This window comes from Corticium candelabrum, chromosome 11, assembly GCF_963422355.1.
Source record: "Corticium candelabrum chromosome 11, ooCorCand1.1, whole genome shotgun sequence".
NCBI lineage: Eukaryota > Metazoa > Porifera > Homoscleromorpha > Homosclerophorida > Plakinidae > Corticium > Corticium candelabrum.
Window position 1 is genome coordinate 4,311,360 of NC_085095.1, and position 22,300 is coordinate 4,333,659.

Genomic DNA, 22,300 nt, shown 5'->3' on the forward strand with positions numbered 1-22,300 from the left:
TTCTTTAGTTACAACTTCTGTCACGTAATAGGCACTAATGTTATCGAAAAATCAATATCAGTAGCCTGAAACATTGGTGTACTATATTAAGAGTTGCGCGTGAGTTGTTGTTCAGTCATTCAAGTGTGGTTTGTTGCTGGTAGTGTACTCACTGCCATTCTTGGTATATTCGCTATTGATTCTTGGGTACGTTGCGTTCTTTTGATAATATATTCTGGTTACGTTTGCATGTCTCCACTCTGCTACGTGTGTATGAAACAAAATGGCGACAAGGATGCCACTTTCCTTGGAAATGTTTGACGGAGCAAAGGAGAATTGGGACTCTTGGAGTCGCCGTTTTATGCAGTGGTTGTCTCTTAGTTCGTATGGTACAGATGAGAATGCTGACGTAAAGCGTTGTGCTGCTCTCTGCACTTCCATTAGCTCAGCAACGTTCAAACTATTATGCAGCCTTTGCGCTCCCGAAGAGCCGGAAGATTGCACATTCATGGACCTAAATTCACTCACAGAATACCTATCGGAACTACGAAGGTTGTCCTTGTCATGTGAGTGGCCCGAAGCATACTTAAAAGAGAACCTTCAAGACAAATTTGTCATGGGCATTTACAATAAGCGTTTGTTACAACAACTTCTGACCCAAGAACATACAAAATCCCTGGATGAGATGTTTCAGTTGGCAGCAACTATGAACGAGAGTTGATAAAGCGTCCTGAGGGTATTCAATCTTCTGTTTCTGCTAAGGAGTATGTGTCAGCTGTCAAGAAAAGCCAAAAAGAACATCAAGAGTTTGAAACCAAATTCAAGTTCAAACCAGCCAGATATCTCACTACATGATCAGTCAAAAATTCAGTTCCAGAAGTTTTACACTTGTAACAGTTGTGGTGGCAGTCATCAACGTAATTCTTGCCGATTCCGACAGGCAAAGTGTCGTCGATGTGGTAAGATTGGTCACATAGAGAGAGTATGTAAATCATCTACTGCTGTGGTACAATCACTGCCAAATTCAATTGCCAGAATTTGGAAGGAGACTTCGGTTAATGGTGGACTCAGTATCACCACTTACATTTATTAATTGGTTAACGTGGAATGACCCGAAGTTGATGAAAACCGATCGGGTATTGGGTGCCTTTTAAGGTCAGTCTATTAAACCTTTGGAATACTTTATTGCAAAGGTCAGACGAGAGGATCAACTTACGAAATCTACCTTTCTACGGATATATGTGTCAAGTAAGGGAGTAAACACCTTAGGTAGAGATGAACAGGTGCAACTAGATATTCATGTCACTCCCAACAAGTTTGGTTCTGTTTCAGTGTTAGAAGATTGCTGTCCACGTCAACTTCACGAAATACTTGATGTACATGCAGAATTTTTTCAACCAGGTCTGGGGTGTTGTACAACAATCAAGGCTGAACTGAAACTGCAAAATGGAGCAATTCCCAAAAGTTTTAAACCAAGAAAATTGCCATTTGCTTTCAAGAAAAAGGTTGGATTAGAGTTAGATCGCTTGACAAACGAAGGAGAAAAAGTCAGTTCTTCGCAATGGGCATCACCAATTGTAGTGGTAAATATACCAGAGGGCAACATAAGGATTTGTGCAGACTTCAAAGTATCTTTGAACCCCGTTCTGGTTAATGATGTCTACCCATTGCTTATACCAGAGGAGTTGTTTCACAAATTGAATGGTGGATGCAAATTTACAAAGGTAGATTTGGCTGAAGCATATTTACAAGTTGAGCTGACAGAGGAGTCTAGTCAATTAGTTGTGATAAATACACACCAAGGACTGTATCGATATAAAAGGCTACCATTTGGCCTAAGCTGTGCACCCGCAACTTTTCAGAAAGTTATAGAGCAAACGGTAGGAGACATTCGTGGAGTGGCATGTTATCTAGATGACATAGTGGTCACGGGGAAAACTGAACAAGAACATGTACAGAACCTACAAAACGCTGGATCGTTTGAAATCTACTGGGTTCAGATTATGGGTGGAGAAGTGCAAGTTTTTCGAGCCAAGTGTGGAGTATTTAGGTCACATCATTTCAAGAGATGGTATTCAACCTCACTCATCTAAGATTCAGCAATTGTGGAAATGCCAGATCCTCAGAACAAGAAAGAACTTCGTTCATTCCTAGGAATGGTAAAATATTACGATAGATTTTCACCCGGATTGGCAACCAAGTGTTCTATCCTCAATGACTTACTAAAGAAAGGGTTGACATGGAAGTGGACAGAACAACATTCTAAAGCAGTGGATCTCAATAAGAATACTCTGACATCTACTCAAATCTTAGCTTATTATGACCCTAATTTGCCACTATCCCTAGCCTGTGATGCAAGCGCTGTGGGAATAGGTGCGGTCTTGTTTCATACTTATTCGAATGGCAAGGAGAAACCGGTGGCGTTTCCATCCAGAAAATTAACGTCTGCTGAACAGAACTACGCCCAAATAGAGCGAGAAGCTCTGGCCGTTGTCAATGGAGTTCGCAAGTTTCGGCAATATTTGTTAGGAAGGAATTTTTTTCTAATCGCGAATCATAAACCGTTAACCACCATCTTCAATCCTAAAAGAAAATTCCAGAAATGACGGCTGATAGATTACTTAGGTGGGCTATTATATTGTCAGCATGTGACTACCAAGTCAGGTATCAACCAACTAACCTACACGGGAATGCAGAGGGTCTTTTGCGTTTACCAATTTCATCTACTAAGGAAGAGTGAGAAGAGGTTGCAAAAGAAGAGATGGTATTGTGTGCAGTGGAAGAAGAACAACTTCAATGCTTACCAGTCCAGTCTAAGGACATTGCAAATGCCATTACCAATGATCCTATTTTATCACAAGTATATGACTACACTTTAAGGGGATGGCCAAGATCATCAGAATTTATGTCAAAGGAGCTAAAATCATACTTTGATAAGAGACTTCAAATTTCTGTTAGCAACAGATGTCTGCTTTGGGGAATACGAGTGATCATTCCAAAGAAGTACCAAACAGATGTAATTAGTCTTCTTCATGATGGACATCCTGGCATGTCAAAAATGAAGTCATTAGCAAGACTGCATGTCTGGTGGCCATCAATTGACAAACATATTGAGAATCATGTTCAAAGTTGTCAGGACGGACCAAATTTCCATTACACCCTTCAGATTCTCCATCCAAGCCAAGGGAACGTCTACACATTGACTTCTGTGGTTCGTTTGAAAAGAAAATGTGGTTAGTGCAGGGTTTCCCCAGGCTTGGATTTGAACAGGGTGGCATTAATATTAATTAGTCACGTGATTAGTCATTTAATTAGTCACAATAAACAGGTGGAGAAAGGTAGAGTAACTGTGTTTATTCTCAACTGTGACAACAGCAAGTTGCAACATCATTAATTAAGATAAAATACCTAACATCTTAGCTAAACTTAGCAAAGCAGAGTCACTGAGTGTTTCAAAAAATCTGGTCATAAATTTAGTAGAAACTTGAAGAATGTCTTATATGTCAATTCTTCGATTTTGTTGCAAGGCCCAGAGGGTGGCTGCTTGCTCAAAATCAAACTCATCGAGTTCAGGTCCTTCGACAGAGAGTTGAATTAGCTTGTCCAGTGTCTCTGTTTTCAATTGATTCCTGGCTGTATTCTTTATTCTCTTCATGGTAGAGAATCCTCGTTCACAGTTTGCCGTTGATACAGGAAGGACTCAAGTGATACTAGCCAGCATTGATAATGTCTTATACAGGACAGAAAAGGACGAATTTCCAGATAAGATTAACATCACACCCTTGCTTGATTTGTCTTTGAAACTGTCAACCAGAAGTCTCTCTTTTGTTACTGAAGCTTGAAAGTGTTCAGCTATTCCTGTCAACTGCTCCTCACCATACCTATTAAACTGGTCAGGTGTCTTCAATAGCACAGCCACTGCTGATTTGGGATCAAAGAGCGTGGAAAGAGACTTCAACAAACAGGCATCTCGAAATCGCTCTTCGAGATTGTTGACTAATGAGTCAATATATTTCTCACATATATTCGTCTGAAAAGAAGTCTTCAGTTGTTTAGTAACTGGAATACTAAACTGCCACTGGGTAGACAGTTCTCTTACAACACCACTAAGCTTCTGCATGCAAGAGCCATTCTGATCACGAAGAAGCTTAAGGGCAGAAATTGTTGCAGAGACATGAGGCTGAATAAGAGAGATATCAACATCTTCTGTTTGAAAGACCAAACTCAATGCCGTAAGCCCTGGTAACACATCACTTAGAAGATAGATGGTGGCAACAAAGTTGTAGCAAGTCATGGCACTGAGTAAACCCCTAGCAACTGCGTCTTTCTTCTCTGTTGCTTGTTTTTCAAGAGTAGCAAGCAAGGAAGGCATAGTTCGTCGAATGGCAGTAACTGCCTGATGATGGGAAAGCCATCTGGTGTGAACTGCTTTCTTGAGGCAGAGAATGGGCTGTTCCATCAGTTTCTCAATCTCATGCAGAGATGCTTCTTGGACTGGGCTATTGTCAAAATAATAGAAAACTGACGTTAAGATGACTGTCAAATTTCTTTAGGTAGGGCACTTTCGCAGCTGCTTGTGAACTTGCAAGAGCAAGTCTGTGCAGCACAATGAATAGATATCATCTCAGGATTGTGGGCTTTCAATCTCTTGGCCACACCTGTACATCTTCCTGTCATCACCGCAGCCCCATCACTTCCAAACGCCTGGATTTTACTCAAAGAAATTTGGCATGTCATGCAGACATCAACTAGCTTCTTTTTTATGGTCTCCGCTCTGCCATCTAACGAATCAGTCACTTTCAAAAAGCAGGATTGAAACTGACCAGCAAAGAGAAAATGAGAAAATATAACCAGCTGCTTTACGTTAGCCACATCTGTTGACTCATCACACAATATGCTCACAGCTGGACTGCATCGCACCTTATCAAGGATGTCTTTCTCCACGCAGCTGGACATAAGTGTCAAGAATTCATCAATCATTTGGTGTGATTTGTAACTTGCATTCTTGGCTACTTCTAGCTCGGACAAATAGGAGCAACCTAGAGACTTAGCAAGGTGCAGTAGAGAACCAAACTTGGTGTGATGGGCAGTCTCCTCCTTCGCCAACCAATACAAACACTTCAATGCACCAATTACAGCTTTGCATTTCATTGACATTTGCTGATCCAGTGCTGTTCGAATCCCTCCACTAATTTGTGCAGCAGCAGCCTTTGATTCGGCCAGTACGGCGTCCTTGTGGCATTGCGACGTTTCGTGCTTAGTCACTTTATCCCTTCTGTAATTCGTGCAGGGTGTAGCGATCGACACCATTGGGCGTCATGACTTGTTGTGTCTTTGGTAAAGTGTACAGTACATGCCCTCACTGTTCAGGGGTGTCGGCAAGATTTTTGTAAGGCATGGCGGAAATTGTCAGCCACGCCCACCCTAAATTTTTGGGACGTGCCCATTCTGATTTTTATGGCCACCCCTCCACAAAGGCTTTCATGAAGGTTTGATAACACTGACATGCCACAAACTGTTGTCATGGAATGCTCAGGCACGAAAGGAACAAAGTGGTTTATTTTGTAGTTCACTGTGCTTGACCACATTATAGCTATACTAGGCCTTATAGCTCGTGGGAAATTTCCAGACCTCAAGAAGCTGAGAACCTAGTACATAGGATAGGAAGGGCCAGATATGTACAAAACTCAGTTTGTTACCAACAAATGACCTAAACAGGGGGCAGGTGCTGACAACCACTGTTGATCTTTTGAGTACTTATATTACATACCATATGGCAGTCTTTGTCCTAATTGCTCTTATCTTCAAACCAAGCATCCCAAGAACTACTCAAACAACTTCCACTTTTCAAATACAAATACAAGTCTATCGTCTTCATAGCTAATCACTGCCTAGTCATGCAGCAAAGCATGGCGGGCCTGTACCAAGTGGAAGCCAAGGCATGGCGGAGCGCCGTGCCTTTGTATGCTGGGGACAACCCTGCTGTTTGTCTCATTACCTGAATCGCACACATACCGTATCCAAGGAAACTTCTCCTGCCAGAAACATCAAAAGCGAGTCTATGCTTCGAAGTCTTGGCAGGTGGACAGTCGTTCTCTGTTTCTTCAGGCACAGCAAACAGCTCACCAGAACTCAGACCGAAAAAAGAAGTAATCTTTGTTGTGCCCGTAGTAGTCTTCCATTTCATAACTGAAGCCTAACTGGCTACGTGAGACTATAACTGGAGCACGTGTCGGTCCTGTGACTATCGTGCGAATAGCCTTGCAGTCCTACCCACATGCATGGTGTCGCGTCAGGTGTGTTCCCTCGCATGTGCGTAAGTGTTGTGACAATCTGAACATCTAAACGAAAGGCTCAAGTTTGAAATTATGCGGCCACGCCTATTTTTTAAACCGGGTGGACCGCCAGGCTCCAGGATGCCTGGGGAAACCCTGGTTAGTGGTAACATTGACACCTATAGTAAGTGGCCTGAAATCCACGTGATGGAGGCTAACACTACCACAAGATCAACTATTGAGAAACTTCAGGATACCTTTGTCATTTTGGGTCTTTCTGAAATTATTTTATCAGATAATGGTCCACAATTTACAGCTCAACAATTTGGAGAGTATTGTACTTCTAGAGGAATCAAAAATATCACCACACCGCCATATGATCCGAAATCTAATGGTGAAGCGGAGAGATTGGTGGGAATTTTCAAGACATATATGAAGAAGGCACATCTGAAGACAATCAAAGATTTACACAACAGGTTGAGAGACTTTCTTGCCTTATATTGTTCCACCCCTCATACAATAACAAGTCAAACCCCCTCTGAGTTACTAATGAACAGACGGATACGTACCTTGTTGGATTTATTGAAACCCGGCCAAGGAATTATTACCATCAACCAACAATGGCAGAAAGAATGCTATGATACTCACACAAAAGTACGTCAATTTTCAGTGGAAGATCCTGGATGAGTTGAAAATTTAGAGAAGAGAAGCGTTGGCTTGCAGGCTCTGTTAGAGTACGTATTGGTAATGTGGTATATAAAGTGTGTACCGACAACCAAGATTGGATACCTTCAGGAGTTGAATGCCACCTACAGTCAACTATTCACACGTCCCATACTTACAGTATGATCAATCCTTTACTACACTGTGCTGCATCTAACACTGTTGATAGTCAATGTTTGGCGATATCAATTCTATGTCAGTAAATACCATACCACTGTCGTTACAACGGAACTGAGTGCATATCTAGACTGTACATTTCAATTGTCTTGATCACGATCGCAAAACGACGACTACCTATACCAGGCCTCTATACTGCTGGACTTTGCTGATGCTTATGAGCTGCTAGTTACCAACACTCTCTTTCAACACAAACACATTCATACTGCCACTTGGTATTCTCCCAGTGGTTGTTTACAGCCAAGCGTGAAAGATTCATTTTGGTCAAGCATTGTATGAGGTCCATGGTTCATGACACCAGAGTAAAACGAGGCCCTGATTTCGAAAGTGATTACAAATTAGTCGTTAGTAAGCTGGTATTGAAACTGCAAAAGCCGAAGGTCACGAAACAAGCAAACAGTCTAAGGAGAGATGTTTGGGGTTACCCAAAAGCCCTAGGTGAATACAGGGCTAGTATAACTGCCAAGTTCTTGCAAAGATCTAGTGACACTGTCGAAGATAACTGGTCTGAATTTCGCAAAGCAGTTATGGATTCAGCTAAAGAACATCTTGTTGTACCAAGAAGGGCAAAGAACAGTTGGATTTTAGAGCAGATTGATAAGAAGCGTGATGCTCACATCCATTGGATGCAATCTCAGGATGAACAGGAAACACGTGCTAAATATACTGAACTGCAAAGAATAGTGAAAAACTGCTGTAAGAAAGGACAAGCAGGAATAGCTAGATCAGGAAATAAGAAATTTGGAAATTGATTGTAAGCAACACAAGCATGGCGAGTTCTCTAGGAAACTCAGGAAGTTTGATAAGGTGTCGGTGTGGCCTCCTGATGTGAACTTAGATCAACAAGGATACAAATTGTTGACAACTGAAGATCAATTAGCTCATTGCCAATGCCACTTTGAGTCAGTGTTGAACATGACCCGTGCAGTGACCTTGGACACTGGGGTGTCTCCTTGTTCAGTTCCTAGCACTGCACTCAATGATGAGAAAATTATAGAAGCCATTGGAAAGTTGAAGAATGGTAAGGCAACTGGTCAGGACGGAACAGCAGCAGAGTTTCTCAGAGCTGGACCACCTCAACCTGTCGACTGGCTAATTGAGATAATTGAGCACAAAGGAGGATTGCAACAATACCTCGTCAAGAGACATGCTTTGAATCAAATTATGGTATTTATCTTAGCCCACTGGTCTGAGCCACGATTTCTAATAGGTTGCAAAGACTCTGCTAAACGACACAGAAATTAATTGATTAGCAAGAGCCTAACAACTTGCCTACAGTCGCATGGCCTCACAAATTAACCTCATCATGCACATGCACGATCGTCTTCGAAAAACTGCGCCATCTACCAGAATTTAGCCTAGGATAACCAACGTAAAATAACCAACCCATGACGGACTTATTTGGTATAGTTGACTACCTTCACAAATCTAAAGCAGATTTAAATATAAATATAAATTGAGACTCATACACCCTGATGTGTGTCTTTTTCGTGATCTGCTGTACATTTTTATAATCACTCGCCAAGTTATTTAGTTAATCGTCACCAAACCTGTTTATATGATTGTGATGCTAGGAAATGGTTGAGGTCTGTAGTTGTTCACAGAGTTGCCAACCAGGAATACTGAAAATGCGTACGATCTCAGATTTTTATTAGTAGAGTGACTTATATTTGCAAATGGGCGTGACAATGAACGACTAACTACATAAATTTTACAAACACGAAACTATAAAGCTCTCCCTTTGAATCTGTATATGCACAGGGTATTTGCTAAACCCAATGATCAATGTTAAATATGTCAACTAAAGTAACCACACTTAATTCCGTTTCAAAACAACATCTAACTATAATACCTGCGTTTTTTGTTATATCTTGCTGTATATGTTTTAGCTTTCAGTAACAGCTCTTTAGTTGGCTCAAACTTCAGAACACTAGCCTGCGTCATAGCTAATTTTGTTATTATAATAGCTGCTATAGTCGTTTCTGCATTCAGCCACGGTCGAAATTCACTTCTGTTCTTCCGAATCATGCTGAAAATTCTTTCTTCTCCAACATTAAAGTGAGGGATAATTGCAACCAGCCTGGCAACTTTGCTGAGAAATGGAAACAATTACTGTCAATCATTCTGTTTGCCCTTAGCTGGAAATGTCTATATGTTATCCAGTTTGAAAACATCCTTGCCTACGTATTCAGGAAAATAATCATTACTAATCATTTGCTAGTCTGAAAACTCAGATGATAGGGTATCAGTTTTTGTGTGACTGAAATTGATTACTCCATTGTACTTTTCAACCAAATAGATATCTTAATGATGCAAATTTTGCGCTTTGATTTGTCCTGAAGCACACACACACTTTGCATGTTAGAAAAATGCCTCTTCAACCGGAAGTAAGATATTCGGTTGCAACAATTAAGTACTTTCAAACACCAGCTAGGTAATTTTTCCGTTGAAAAGACTCAATATCTCCTTTCTCTTAACTGGAAAGATTTCTATATTTGCGCCATATTTACCTTGCTTAAATTTAAGGTAAATATATATATATATATATATATATATATATATATATATATATATATACGTACCGGTAATATTTAACCTGAAAAATATAGGTCAAATGTGTTACGCATTTACTACACATTTGCCAAGTATTTAGACTACTAGTAAATGTATTATACATTTACTTCACAAATTTACGCCATATTCGACAACTAGTAAATGTAATAGATATTTAGAACATATTTATTAGAAGTAAACTTCATGTGTATCTTACTGTCACGTGATTTACGTCAAGTAAATATTATATAATTAAGTATTGCTGAAACTTGGGAGATGGTCTGGAACTTCGACGCTTGTAAAATACATAATTTATTTTAACGTTACTTGATTTGAAAGTTCGTGGCTACGTATTCAGGCGCGCAGGGCGGCCTGGGTACAAGGTTACGTATTCGTAGCCTCGTACAAACGTGCCACATTGCAACTCGTATGTAGGTCACACCCTCAGCAACTGAATAAATAATTGTTTCCCAGAGCCAATCCAAAGTTGGAAGACAAAGTATTTGCACATGTCGAATAGTGTTATAAGAGTAATAGCCCAGTTTCTTCCTAGTTATGGTGGTGATTTTGGCAAACACAAGACTTGACTCTGTGGCATGGGCGGTGTCTTTCAAACGATAACATCGAGAACTCGTTGTAAATCGTTGGACCAGCGCGAAACTCAGCGAAAGTATAGTTCAGGTACAGTCTAACGCTTTTGATGTTTCGAAACCTATGTAGTTGTTGATGCGAGGTTCTTCTGCGCAATCGTTTGTGCGTCAAATCAGGCATAGAACATAGATGCCGATTGTTCACAAAACTGGTCATACTAGTGCTATATGTGTTAGTAAACGTATTACAAAACGTTTTCCAATTTTCTTTTTGCGAATTCTGAGTATACGGGGTAATTCTCCGGAAGTCAAGGTCAATACGAAATTAATTAATGCATTCATTACATTACTCATTTTACTGCAATTCTTGTATTGTTTGGCTATCGAACTTCGAAACACGCGTCCACTGGAGAGACACCGCATCGACTTATGTTTGGCAGAAAGGCACGTCTACCTATAGACGTGGAGCTACAGAATCCTCTTCCACAACATCAACCAACGACTGATTTTAAGCAAGCAGTTGAGAAACAATTACAGATAACAAGAGAATTTGCAGACAATGAGATAGTGCAAGCTCAACACAGACAAAAAAAGAACTATGACGACCGTAGCCGTGGTCGTGTGTACAAGGTAGATGATTACGTTTGGCTGTATTACCCAGCAGTACCTAAAGGATTATCTCCAAAGCTTGCTAAGCGATACAGTGAACCATTCAAAATTATAAAGGTTCATTGTAGCACCAATGTCTCTATCAGACGACCTAAAGGAGGACGTGTTCAGCGAATTCATGTCAACAGAGTGAGTCCATGTTACCGAAGAATGCCAAGCCAGACTCCAGAATGTTCTACAAGAAATAACCATGCAACCGGACGAGCTTCTCATGATCAACGTCATCCGTCATCTACATCGCCCGAGGTGGACATCCATCATCACATCGACAAGGAGGAAGCAGTCTTGATAAGAGCCAACGGCAATGCAGTTAAAGTTCAACCTGTTCAAATCCCTCCAGCACAACCGATGGTTCCACCTGCACCTCCGACTTATTCAGCCTGCCTGGATGAGAGCCGGGGATTACAACGTTGGATATTATTGACTCAAGTGTTGTGATCGATCTACCTGTTCGTCGTACTGATCTTAGAAGACGTGATAACCCGTTTCATTACTAGAGAGGGAGGAATGTAGCCCGAGTAATTAATTCGATGCATGTTTACGTTAGCACTGCGTTATAGCACGTTAGTATGACATCATGACTGTTGCCTATTTAGACCATTACACTTGCTGGATTATTTAGTCTGCATTGAGTACAGCTACACGTTATAGCAATAGAATAGAGTTGCTCTACTGCTGTGTCGGACCACTGCATCTGCTGCAAGCACTAACAGTGAGAAGTGCTACACTTAGTTGGCGTATACTCAGCAGTCTTGAGACTTCCTGCATGCACTCCGACACAAATTGCGTGCTCATGTCGCTAAGGACTTCCTCAGGTACCCCAAGACGGCTGTACATATTCACCAGAACCTCAGCAACTGTCTCGCTGCTCACCGTTTTTAGGGGTATAGCCTCAGGGTACCTCGTGGCATAGTCGACTAACGTCAGAATGTAGCGATGCCCCTCTTCACTGGTTGGATGTATAGGACCAATCAAGTCGATTGCGACTTTTTTGAATGGCTGATCAATGAGACGCATGTTCTGCAGAGGAGCCCTTGAAACCGATCTCTTCCGTATTGTTCTCTGACAAATGTCACAAGCCCGACAAAATCTCAAATCATCAGCGTGTATGGCTGGCCAATAAAAGTTGTTGAGTATCCTGTCAACTGTCTTCCGGATGCCCAAGTGTCCCCCCCATCGTTGAGTCGTGCGCAAGCTTCATCACCTGCTTTCGTAATTTCTCTTGTACCACCACTTGCCGAACTGGCTTGCCATTGTTGGCATGGGAATGTTTGAACACTCAACACAGGACTCGATCTTTGACTTCGAACTTAACTTCGTGTAGACCCTCCTTCGTGATATCGGTCTTCTTGTAATACTTTTGTAACGCGATATCCTCACCTTGCATTTCCACAATCTTGTCTCGGTTGATCTTGAGTTAATTTTCCACTGGTAGTACGTTGAGAAGAGTCGCATCACCTACTTTTTTCGCGCTGGATCTTGTCGTCATTACGTTTGCCATATGCCACTCAGAATCCGGGTCGATTGCTGCTCTAGCGCCTGAGACGTTACCACAGCATCAGGTGGGCATAGTGCCGAGACCTCTCTTGTCAGTACGCTGATTCGACGTGAACAGTGGCCATTGGCACTCTACAAACGGTATTGTCCACTATTTGCATCAATCCATAGCTCCAGTATACTGGGTATCAAGAATAAACTTCTGCTTCACTATCACACCACTGCACCCGTTATTTCTCAAAACACGTACCCCGAAGTACCAATCCTTACTTCTGACACGCATACACTGACCATTTACTGAAAATTCTTTACTCACAGAACTCCTTATCAGCGGAACCTTCTTACCATTTGCTAGAAGTAGATACCTGATGGCTTAACTGACTTTACCTCGCCTTCACGATGCGTGGCTGATCCACTGTCTAGACTGACTTCTCCATTTGTGCGAAGTTGAGTCACATAAAGTTGTCTGTTGCACGCTGTTAGAAATCAATCCGCGGCTTTGGTCACCTCCTCCAAGCTCTTGAGTGGCTTCTTTGCCAGAAATTTAGCAAAGTCTTGCTGACAACTTCAAGGAACTGCTCTTTTACAAACAAGTGGCGCACCCGTGCCTGAGACGTGTCGTCGACTTCAACCAGACTCATCCACTTCTTCACGTAGTTCAGCAAACGCGCAATGAACTGTTACAAACTCTCGTCGATTACGTCATACAGGTACCGTTACGAATCTTAGACAATGGTGAATATATCGGACATGTTTCACTGTTTCTTTGTGCAGGCTACCAGAAAAAACAACGATTGTAACTCAAATTACCAAGGTTTAGGTACACCTACCCTTCTTAATGTCTTTAGTATTGCTACATTTTTGTTGTTGTATATAACAGAACTGTTCTCTATTTAGCAGTTTCAACATTGCTTTAATTAATTAATCTGACAAAATTTGTTTTATCGTCAGATTAGGATAAACCTATTTCATCACTTCAGTGAAAGATTGCAATTTCATTATAACATGAAATCAAACTTTGTTGCATGACTAGTAATTGTTGTTAATTTTAATTACCGTCCATAATGCAAACAATGCATCACAAATATTTAATTTTAGTGTATTTCATACAAACTTTAAATTGTGTGGAATTAATTGACTACTTAATGTATGTCATTTTTTCTAAATTGTATTCAGTTATTCAATTTTATTTACCAGTGGTAAGTGCTCAGGGGCAAAGAAAATGTGGTAGAGCAAGGGTGGATGTTACTTTCATGACCTAGCCGGGCCTTTCAAACCCGTGAACGTGTAGTGCGCATTGGATCCTCAGCTTTGATATGATTCAATACTCAATTTGAAAACTGTGTAACTAACTACCTTTGGTCATTGAACAAATTTGCACACTTCTTGATTTCACTCACCTATGAAACGCAGGAGCAAAATTCTATGTTTATTTCTATACTTCAATATGCTAAATTGTAATTGTAGTTTATGCAAACTTACATTCTGCAATTAACGTTACAGTTTAGTGTGCAATACTAAATTTGGTGTTGTAGCCACTGTAGTAAACAATTGTTAACTGCTGTTAATAGACGCAGAATTAGATAGTAAAATACGTAAGAACTAATTTAATTGTCTATGGGGAAGTACCTTAATTAAACGGAATTCTGGTAAAAGCAAAAACAATTTTTGCTAATACTGTATTAAGGAGATTATCTGTCTGCTTGCCACCATTTTAGCTGATGTACTATGTCACAATCTACAGTTGTACAGTAATTCTAATTGATCTTGAAGAAATGTCAGGATTTACCATTTTATTACAACTTTACAACATGATGTGAACAATTAAACTGCAACATGGAGTCGTACAGTAACAAAAGTTTAGATGAGCTACACAGCGTAATTGGGTAAATGTTTTAACCGAGCATACAACTAGTTCAAAGAAAGCAACAGAGAAAATGCAAATTTACTAGACTACTCCAAAGCCATTTTCTGAATATCTAAAACAACATTCATATTTGCCGTATACTCTTTTTGGGTGACAACTCGTCTTGGCAGCTCTAGAATCATAGCACATGTTGCTGTATTGGGAAACATGAATGTGCTGGACAATGCGATTGTGCCTGGTTGATAAAATGCCATCACTGTTATCTCGCTGCAACCTGTGCTGAACTGCATCAGAGTACTCAGGTTTGTGCTTTCTAGGGAAATATCAATGTCAAAAAAACATTTTTTGTAGTGCAATTTATAATTGATTCATTGACAAGTATTTGTGTAATATGTATAGAATACCTTGATTATCTGAATGGTGGACGTAGTGCACAAAATAGCCTTTTAGTTTTGGCGAGTGTTGATTCGTAGGTCACTAGATTTAGGAACAGTCCACTTGTTAATGGCGTGCTTGCTGAAGCAGTTAGCAGAGGTCTAGTTTTTGTCAAGATGCCATTTGCGACATAGAGTGGAGTGTCTTCCACTGGAGGCAACTGTCCAAAGTCTCTGACCAGTATCAAGAACAGACTATTGAAAGGCTCCGTATCATGGTCAAGACTTCCTGGCACAACCTCTGATGTATCATGCCTAACAGACGTCGACTAATCATTGACATTCCTATTTTAGATAACAATATTGCTTTAATTGTTCTTGCAGTTTCTGTAGTGTAGGACAATGCAATTCATTACTTGAACTAAAGTTAACTGAGAGTCAGTTTTAATAAAGAGTACAATGTTCTACTATTGACATTTAACACTGCTTAGACTCTGTCGGAGCAGCGACACAACATGTGCTTCTGAGTAGAGAACGGAAGCATCCAATAAAATACGATTTACCCGTACAAGCCGTTTCACATATGACTCATCAAAGTGAATCTGGCGACAGACTCTGGTTAAGTTTTTCGAAATGACATTTGACTATGGCATATGCAACTCACAGATTGACTAGTAAGAACTCAGGATTATAGTGTCTCAGATCAACGTTCTGATCAGCTACACCGTGTTCAGATTTATTACGAGCAATAAATGTTATGGCTTCCTGAGCATCAGGAAAACTCACAGCAGATGCTTATCAATCGGTATTACTATTAGAACTTTGTTCGTTCTTTGAAGATTCTGAAAAGTCAACATTTAATTGACATAATACCACTCAGTCATCTACTGTGTGCCACCTATTATTTTAAGTACCATTTCATTGACATTGCATGGTGCTAGATTGTCACCATCGATTTTTATTTTGTTACGAGCTGGTGCCTTTTTAACGTCCTTGGCAAACAAATCCAATGAATCAGGTCGTCAGGACAATAGCTCTGGAATTCTTCCCACAAAGCAACTGCACTACCACCAAAATCAGCTGTCAACCATGGTTCTTTTCAGAATCGCAAAGGTTTATATTTTATTTACCAGCTGCCTATATCAAGCAGTAAATTTCATTTTTTTCAAATCAATTGTTGTTCCTGCTTGTTAATTACTGCGCTACTGTGTAATTGTAGTACTGTTATTTAATGGTATATATTGCCAGCGTGCGTTCTTATTATACATCCACATGCATTGCATCACAATGGAAATAGTGTAGTCTTGTACAAAATAAGAATTTAATAGTTATCTTATTATTTGTTGTATGTAAAGTCTTCAAGAACATATTTAAAGTCCCAGCGAAAACGAGAGAATAGAAAAACCATAGAAAGGAAGATCTATAGAAGGATAGAAGACAGCAGAGGTTGCATAATGTAAGTCGATATTCTTTTTTAGATTAATTGCATGATGCATTGTTAACATAAAATGTTTAGAAATATTATCGCAGAAAAGCTGCATTCGAAGCATCAACAACTTATAGAAAGGAAAACAAGAAGTCCTGGAAGCTGTAGAACTGGAGCTAATGAGCTCGGAAGAAAGCCAGTACAACAGTACATGTGATTGTTACTCTTAACAGCAAAGACTTCGAGAGCAAGTGGAAAAAAAGGAAATATGGGAAAGCTATGACAACACGGCCAATACCTTGGCGATCTGAAAGCGCCACATCGATCTTTACGTCTTTTGACTAAAAATACGGGCGCAAGCAGACTGAACAAGCGAAGAGGATGACCTTTCCTAGGCATGAAGGCGCTCCATCCACGCGGCAAAGGCCAGACAAAACATGCCTGGTTGGACAATAACTAGTGGTAATGAATTTTAGCTTTCTATAGATATATATTGCTGCATACATGTGCATGAGTCTAAATGACATTATATTTGGAATAAAAACTGTTACTTAAATTCAATTTCACTGTTCTTCTGTGAATTGAACGCTGGTTCCATACAAAAGAATTTCACTTTAATTGCCATGGTAATAGTAATATAACAACGTCTCTAAAGAGACTAGATTTACTCTTGCCTAATCTAAGATAAATGCAACATATAGACCAGATTCACTCATGCCTAATCTAAGATAAACGAAAGATATGCTCACATTCTGAATATGATGTAAATCCGAGTCATATCTGGTATTCGAATCTTGTACGCAGTGGGTACATGATGGTAAACGCCATTTATGACATTGCGCTAGTATGGTTAAAATGGGTAAATGTGGTATTCAAACAACATTGACCCAATATTCACCATTATGTAAATGTACTAATCTGTCCAGTTCTGTTTAGCCTTCTGAGCATATGATTTGTTGCATATCCAGCAAAAAGTTCTTTGTCTGTCAGTTGATCTTTTGAAGCTCTCACTGATGAAATCTTTAATATCTATAGCCCGTCATATAAAATGTGGGGTAATGAATTCAACATCTTGTTTGCTTGTGTTAAAGTATTTAGAAATGCTTGGAAATACATAAAGAAAATCTCTTTCAAAGCATTTTCAAAGTTTTTACGCAACCTTTGAAAGAAAGATTTACTACTTCTTCTACGCTCAGCCATCTCGATGATACATATTTCAGTATCTTTCTGTATTCTACAGCACAAAAGGAACAAAAGTCTTCTTATGAGCTAGTTCATTTTTGGGTGTTTCGAAACAAGAAAAACAAGTCTGTTGTGATATCTTCTAGATCACAACAAGTCACTTACACAAAAGCTTTGCTAGCAACATAAGCTGTATTGTGAATATTATGACATGGAAATCCAATGAAACAAACTGAATGGTCCAAGGAATGAACCCTGGTCATAATTGTTACGTTACATAACGGCTCCTATATTATTCTATTTTTACATTCTTGGTTTAGAAGTCCGGAGTCGATTCATTTTTAGCGCACTTGGCTGTGCTTGTAACTTGCATTAAATATGCGTTCTGAAGACAAAACTTTGCGTAATGCATAGGTAGTCTATATTCTATCTGGTATACTTTAACGTAACCTTGCGTGTGTAACGAGAAAACGAAAGTGTGGTGACGACATGTAACGCCACATACGGAACATCGGTTTAGCCAAGATCATAGTCTCTGAATAATTTCTAACATCCAAAATATAACACAACAATTCTCAAACAAGCCAAATGCAACTACGAAATAAGTGAACGGTTAATAATAACTCTTGTCTTCGGCAAAACTGAAAATCTCGGGAAACGCGTCAATATTGTAACGTGGTGCGTTCGTATTCTAGGCGTACACGTTAAGATGTCTCTGTTACAATAAACACACTACGTTTATATAGTACGCTAATGGGGTTACCCAATACATCTTTTTTTCTTTATGAAAAAAACGAAATAACTTACTACCATGCATGCTAAGTGTCTATTTACCGTAAACATAGTCGCTTAAATATTTTGGCTTTGTTACTGTTCTGCCAGATCGTGTGATAGATGTTGCAGTTTCTCTTGCTTGTTCTCTAACTGATTCGTTTGCATGTACTTGTGGTGGTACTGTCTGCTTTGTAACAGGTTTAGAGATAAATGTTTGTTACTTCTGCTTTGGTTGTGGTATCATCTCGACTGTTGGGATCATCCATACTTGTTGAAGGCTTGAATTTCTCGTTGGTCTTTCGAAGATGCACTCTGTTGCTGCTATAAGTAATTGTTTGGTTTGTAGTGTAGTGCTTGCAAAAGCAAGTGATTGATCATGTTGACCTTCTCCAGTACTTTCTCCCTATCACTTTGCTGATGCATGCTTTCTGTCTTGTTTGCATCTACATCATATATTAGATATTCTCGCGACAAAGTGTCTGTCAGACCTAAGAATCGAGATAAATAGCCAGTCATTCCAATGCAACGACGTATTTCAGCAACATTCGTAGGCCTTGGCATCTTTTGGATCGTTTCAATTTTTGCAGAATATGACAATAGCCCAACTGAAGAGAGTACATGTCCCAAGTATTTCACCTTCTGTGTTGCTATTTGACATTTCTCTCTATTGAGCTTGATGCCTTTCTTCTGACATCTATCCTGTAACGCTGTCAAATTCTTGTCATGATCTTCACTAACAATAGCTACTGTAGATCCCTTGCAAATTATCAAAATGTCATAGCTACCGTACACACACCTCGAATTATTTGAATAGCTGCATTCAATCGCTTCTGAAATATCCTTGGTGCTGTAGATACCCTAAATTGTATTTTCTTCCAACGATATTTTCCAAAGGATGTACCAAATGCGGTAAGCTTGCTACTTTGATCATCAAGACTTGTATGGCAAAATCCATTCATCACGTTTAGCACACTGAATATTCGTGCTTCAGATAGTACTAGTAACAGGTCTTCTTGGGTAGACATGAGATGTGGACTTCGAATGAAAGCTCAGTTGAAAGATTTAGAAACGATAAATACTCTAATTATGCAATTTGGTTTCTTTAGCGTCTCTTGACTGGAAATCCAATCTGTCGGCTTCTATTTATTTGCTATAACTTCCATTTCTTTTATTCGTTGTAGCTCCTTCTGCAGCTGCTTTTTTGATAGCTATAGGCACTCTCCTAACTGAATGTTTTGTAGGCATGATGATCTCATCCAAAATTAGATGTACCTTGACTGTTAATGGTACCAGTTTTCCTTGGAAGACCAATGGATATTTCTGCATCACACTCTCTTCTGTCATTGATTTCGTCCTGTGCCTTTGTTGTTTTAGCTGAGTGGTGATAGCTTGCACATCTTATATACTTAGCTGTCTAAAACCCATATCTTGCGCTGAGGAAAACGTCGTCAACAACCAAAAAGTTGCTGCGAAAAACATTTTCATTCTTTGGTTTTATCACTTCTAATGTGCATTTAGCCAAAGGATTGATCCTGCTTCTGTCACACAGCGTTAACTGTTGCTTTGTTTGCTCTAAACGCGTTGCTATTGCCATAAGTTGAAGTTTAATGACGTTACACGTGGCACTTATGTCAATTTGAAAATTGATCTGCAGTCGTTTTTCACGTAGGTTCTGTTCGGATATGTTGTAGCGGAATCGTTTAACACATTGACTGACTTATTATCGTCTGGAGTCAACGTCAAACTCACCAATCAGTCATTACAGTATTTTGCATTATCTGTGTCACTGCTTGATATATCATCTTCGACAAGGTGTAGCTCCGCTATGCCTTTTTTTGGTCGTTGCTGTTTTTTCCACTTGCACATGTTCGTAGAATGATTCATCTTGTGTTACGCTTCACATTGTTTCCAAAGGTTTTGCAGTATTGTCGTCTAAGCCTATGACATATACCACAATATTTGCATACTTTCTCACCTTCGCTAGTCTTGCTTCGCGTTGGTTCTCGGCTTCCATTGCTGCTTGGCCATCTCTGCGCTCAAACGGCCATGGCATGCACTGTATCATGTGCAGACATATCTTTTCTTTGCTATTCTGTATTTTCAGTCGCTGTTACTCAGACATTCAGACAGTGTTTTTCAGACATTGTCACAATACTCAGACAGTGTCAGTTCCCTCTTCTGTAGGAGTTGTTTCCAGAGGGCGTCATCTCTCACTGCTACTACTATTTGATCTCTCATAAAGCGTCTTGCATAGTAAGAAACTGACATGTCTTGGCTAATTTTATGATGTTAGTCAAAATGTTATCGAATGACACACCGTCTTGCTGTTTTTCGCCATAGAATAAAAGCCGTTAGTAGAAAACATTCTTTTCTTCCTGACAGTAAATTTGCATCTTGTCTAGCACTCGGACAAGATAACATTTTTTCTTCTTTGTAAGGAAAAAGTAGTTCATTGTATATTCGAAAAGCTTCGTAGCCAATGCATGTTATAAGTGTTGCTATTCGGTGTTTCTACCTCTGCGGCTGTCTAAGATTCGTGAGAACTTTTTTTTTTTTCGCGACAGATTGTTTTTTACCACAAGCGGTCAGAATAGAGGGATTCGGCTTTGCAGGCTAACCGGTCGTGTTACCTTCGCTTTGCTGCTACTTTCTCAACAGGAGCGTCCAGTTGTTCAGCCAGCCTTTACACTATTGCTAGAATAGCGTGTGTAGCGTGACAGTGTCGCTGCTCCGCTCACTATCAACATGTAACGTTGTGCGTTTGTATTCTAGGCGTACGCGTTAAGAAGTCTCTATTACAATCAACACACTACGGTTATATTATACACTAATTGGGTTACCCATTCAAATGTAAACTCAATGCGCTCCAAAAGAAGACTTGGCAGATTGATGTTTGATCCGTCGTACGAACGAATTTTTATATTATACCATGATCTAGCCATAATCTAAATGAAAAATAGGATTACGTTCAAAGATATGTATATTTGACCGTTTTGGAAATCATGAAACAGCTGTTGTTAAATATTTTATACTAGAGCCACCTAAAGTGAGAGTACGACAAGAATGTTAATTATGAATAGATAAAGCAATTATTACGTAATTTACACTTATCCTATCTCGTACGCTACACCAAATCAAAAAATTTTAATTGAAAAATGGACACATCAAAAAGTGTGTATGTATTATGCCCAATAGATATCTACATATATACATATCTTATCACCGCCAGATAAATATTTGCATCTGTGTGTGGTAGCTTGCTTGAACTAGCCAGCCTCTAAATTTGGTTGTTCGATAGCACATATATTTTCAAACAACCCGATGACGACTTCTAATAGAAATAGGTTTTTTTTGACATTTCATTTAATTTATTCACAATCTGTCTATTGCGATGTCCTAACATCTTTGAGTAATTTTTGATTAAATTGATTATTATTAACTGCTTCAGCTCTTGCACGTTGTTCCTTATTGGTGACCGTTGTTGTAGTGCTTTTGGACTTTAATAACTTGTTCTGTTTAGCTATCTTTAAAAAGTATAAACTCGTTCTTTAACTAATTAGGAATTGTTGTTTCAGTTGTAACTGTTTCATAATAACAAACGTGAAAGTGTTGTCGCCATACCGACCATCACATTATATTAATAAGTTTGCCTTGTCTTCACAATATTTGTGTATATCCATTTTCATCCAATTATTTACTATAAACTTTACTATATGTCGATTTGTTTGCGATCATATCTCTGTTATACATACTGTATTGTATACTTGTTTAGTAAAATATATGTACATTAAAATATATTTGTTCTTTTTACAAATTTCCAATTTAACTGTTATTTAACACATTTTTTGATACACTTCGATTGAAAGGTGTAAAAATTTAATGGTATGAGTTACTTTGTACTACCATTGCATTCTTTGTATTCATGTAATGTTTTTTTCTAATTTACGTTGTTTATAGTATCTTATTTGCATTAATTTAAGAATATTGGTTTAAAGTATATTCTATGTAATTGCACTTTTTTACGTTTATTGCTGTTATGTTATGTGTTGTTTCAGTTTGCTATGTTTTCACCAGTCTATTTTAACAGTATGTATCTAAATATTTTGAACTGCTTGAACAATTTTCATTACGACAGGTCTTGCACATAGCTTCTAAGAATTTGTACTGTAGCTCTTACGTATGTAATAAAGTTATACTATAGTGCCACAAGACAC

General features: G+C 39.2%; 3 protein-coding genes across 3 annotated transcripts; all 3 read left to right on the forward strand.

The window, feature by feature from the left end:
* Nucleotides 1-745: 745 nt before the first annotated feature.
* Nucleotides 746-2,072, forward strand: LOC134187146 (uncharacterized). The gene is made up of 3 exons (XM_062655263.1): nucleotides 746-938; nucleotides 1,015-1,115; nucleotides 1,173-2,072. Exons 1-3 carry the CDS (start codon nucleotides 746-748, stop codon nucleotides 2,070-2,072), a joined length of 1,194 nt encoding a protein of 397 aa, XP_062511247.1.
* Nucleotides 2,073-6,395: 4,323 nt separating this feature from the next.
* Nucleotides 6,396-6,941, forward strand: LOC134187147 (uncharacterized protein K02A2.6-like). Its single transcript, XM_062655264.1, has one exon. The coding sequence runs from the start codon at nucleotides 6,396-6,398 to the stop codon at nucleotides 6,939-6,941; it is 546 nt and encodes a 181-aa protein (XP_062511248.1).
* A 2,916-nt stretch (nucleotides 6,942-9,857) lies between these two features.
* Nucleotides 9,858-11,647, forward strand: LOC134187001 (uncharacterized). Its single transcript, XM_062655110.1, has one exon. It carries the CDS (start codon nucleotides 10,727-10,729, stop codon nucleotides 11,402-11,404), a length of 678 nt encoding a protein of 225 aa, XP_062511094.1. The 5' UTR covers nucleotides 9,858-10,726; the 3' UTR covers nucleotides 11,405-11,647.
* Nucleotides 11,648-22,300: the final 10,653 nt, after the last annotated feature.

Bases quoted from the DNA above. Each gene is read 5' to 3' on its own strand.
- LOC134187146 (XM_062655263.1), top strand. From the start codon at position 746: ATGTGTCAGCTGTCAAGAAAAGCCAAAAAGAACATCAAGAGTTTGAAA. The intron at 939-1,014 runs GTAAGATTGGTC...TTCAATTGCCAG, and splicing joins GGCAAAGTGTCGTCGATGTG to AATTTGGAAGGAGACTTCGG. The intron at 1,116-1,172 runs GTATTGGGTGCC...TTTATTGCAAAG, and splicing joins AGTTGATGAAAACCGATCGG to GTCAGACGAGAGGATCAACT.
- LOC134187147 (XM_062655264.1), top strand. From the start codon at position 6,396: ATGCCTGGGGAAACCCTGGTTAGTGGTAACATTGACACCTATAGTAAG.
- LOC134187001 (XM_062655110.1), top strand. From the start codon at position 10,727: ATGTTTGGCAGAAAGGCACGTCTACCTATAGACGTGGAGCTACAGAAT.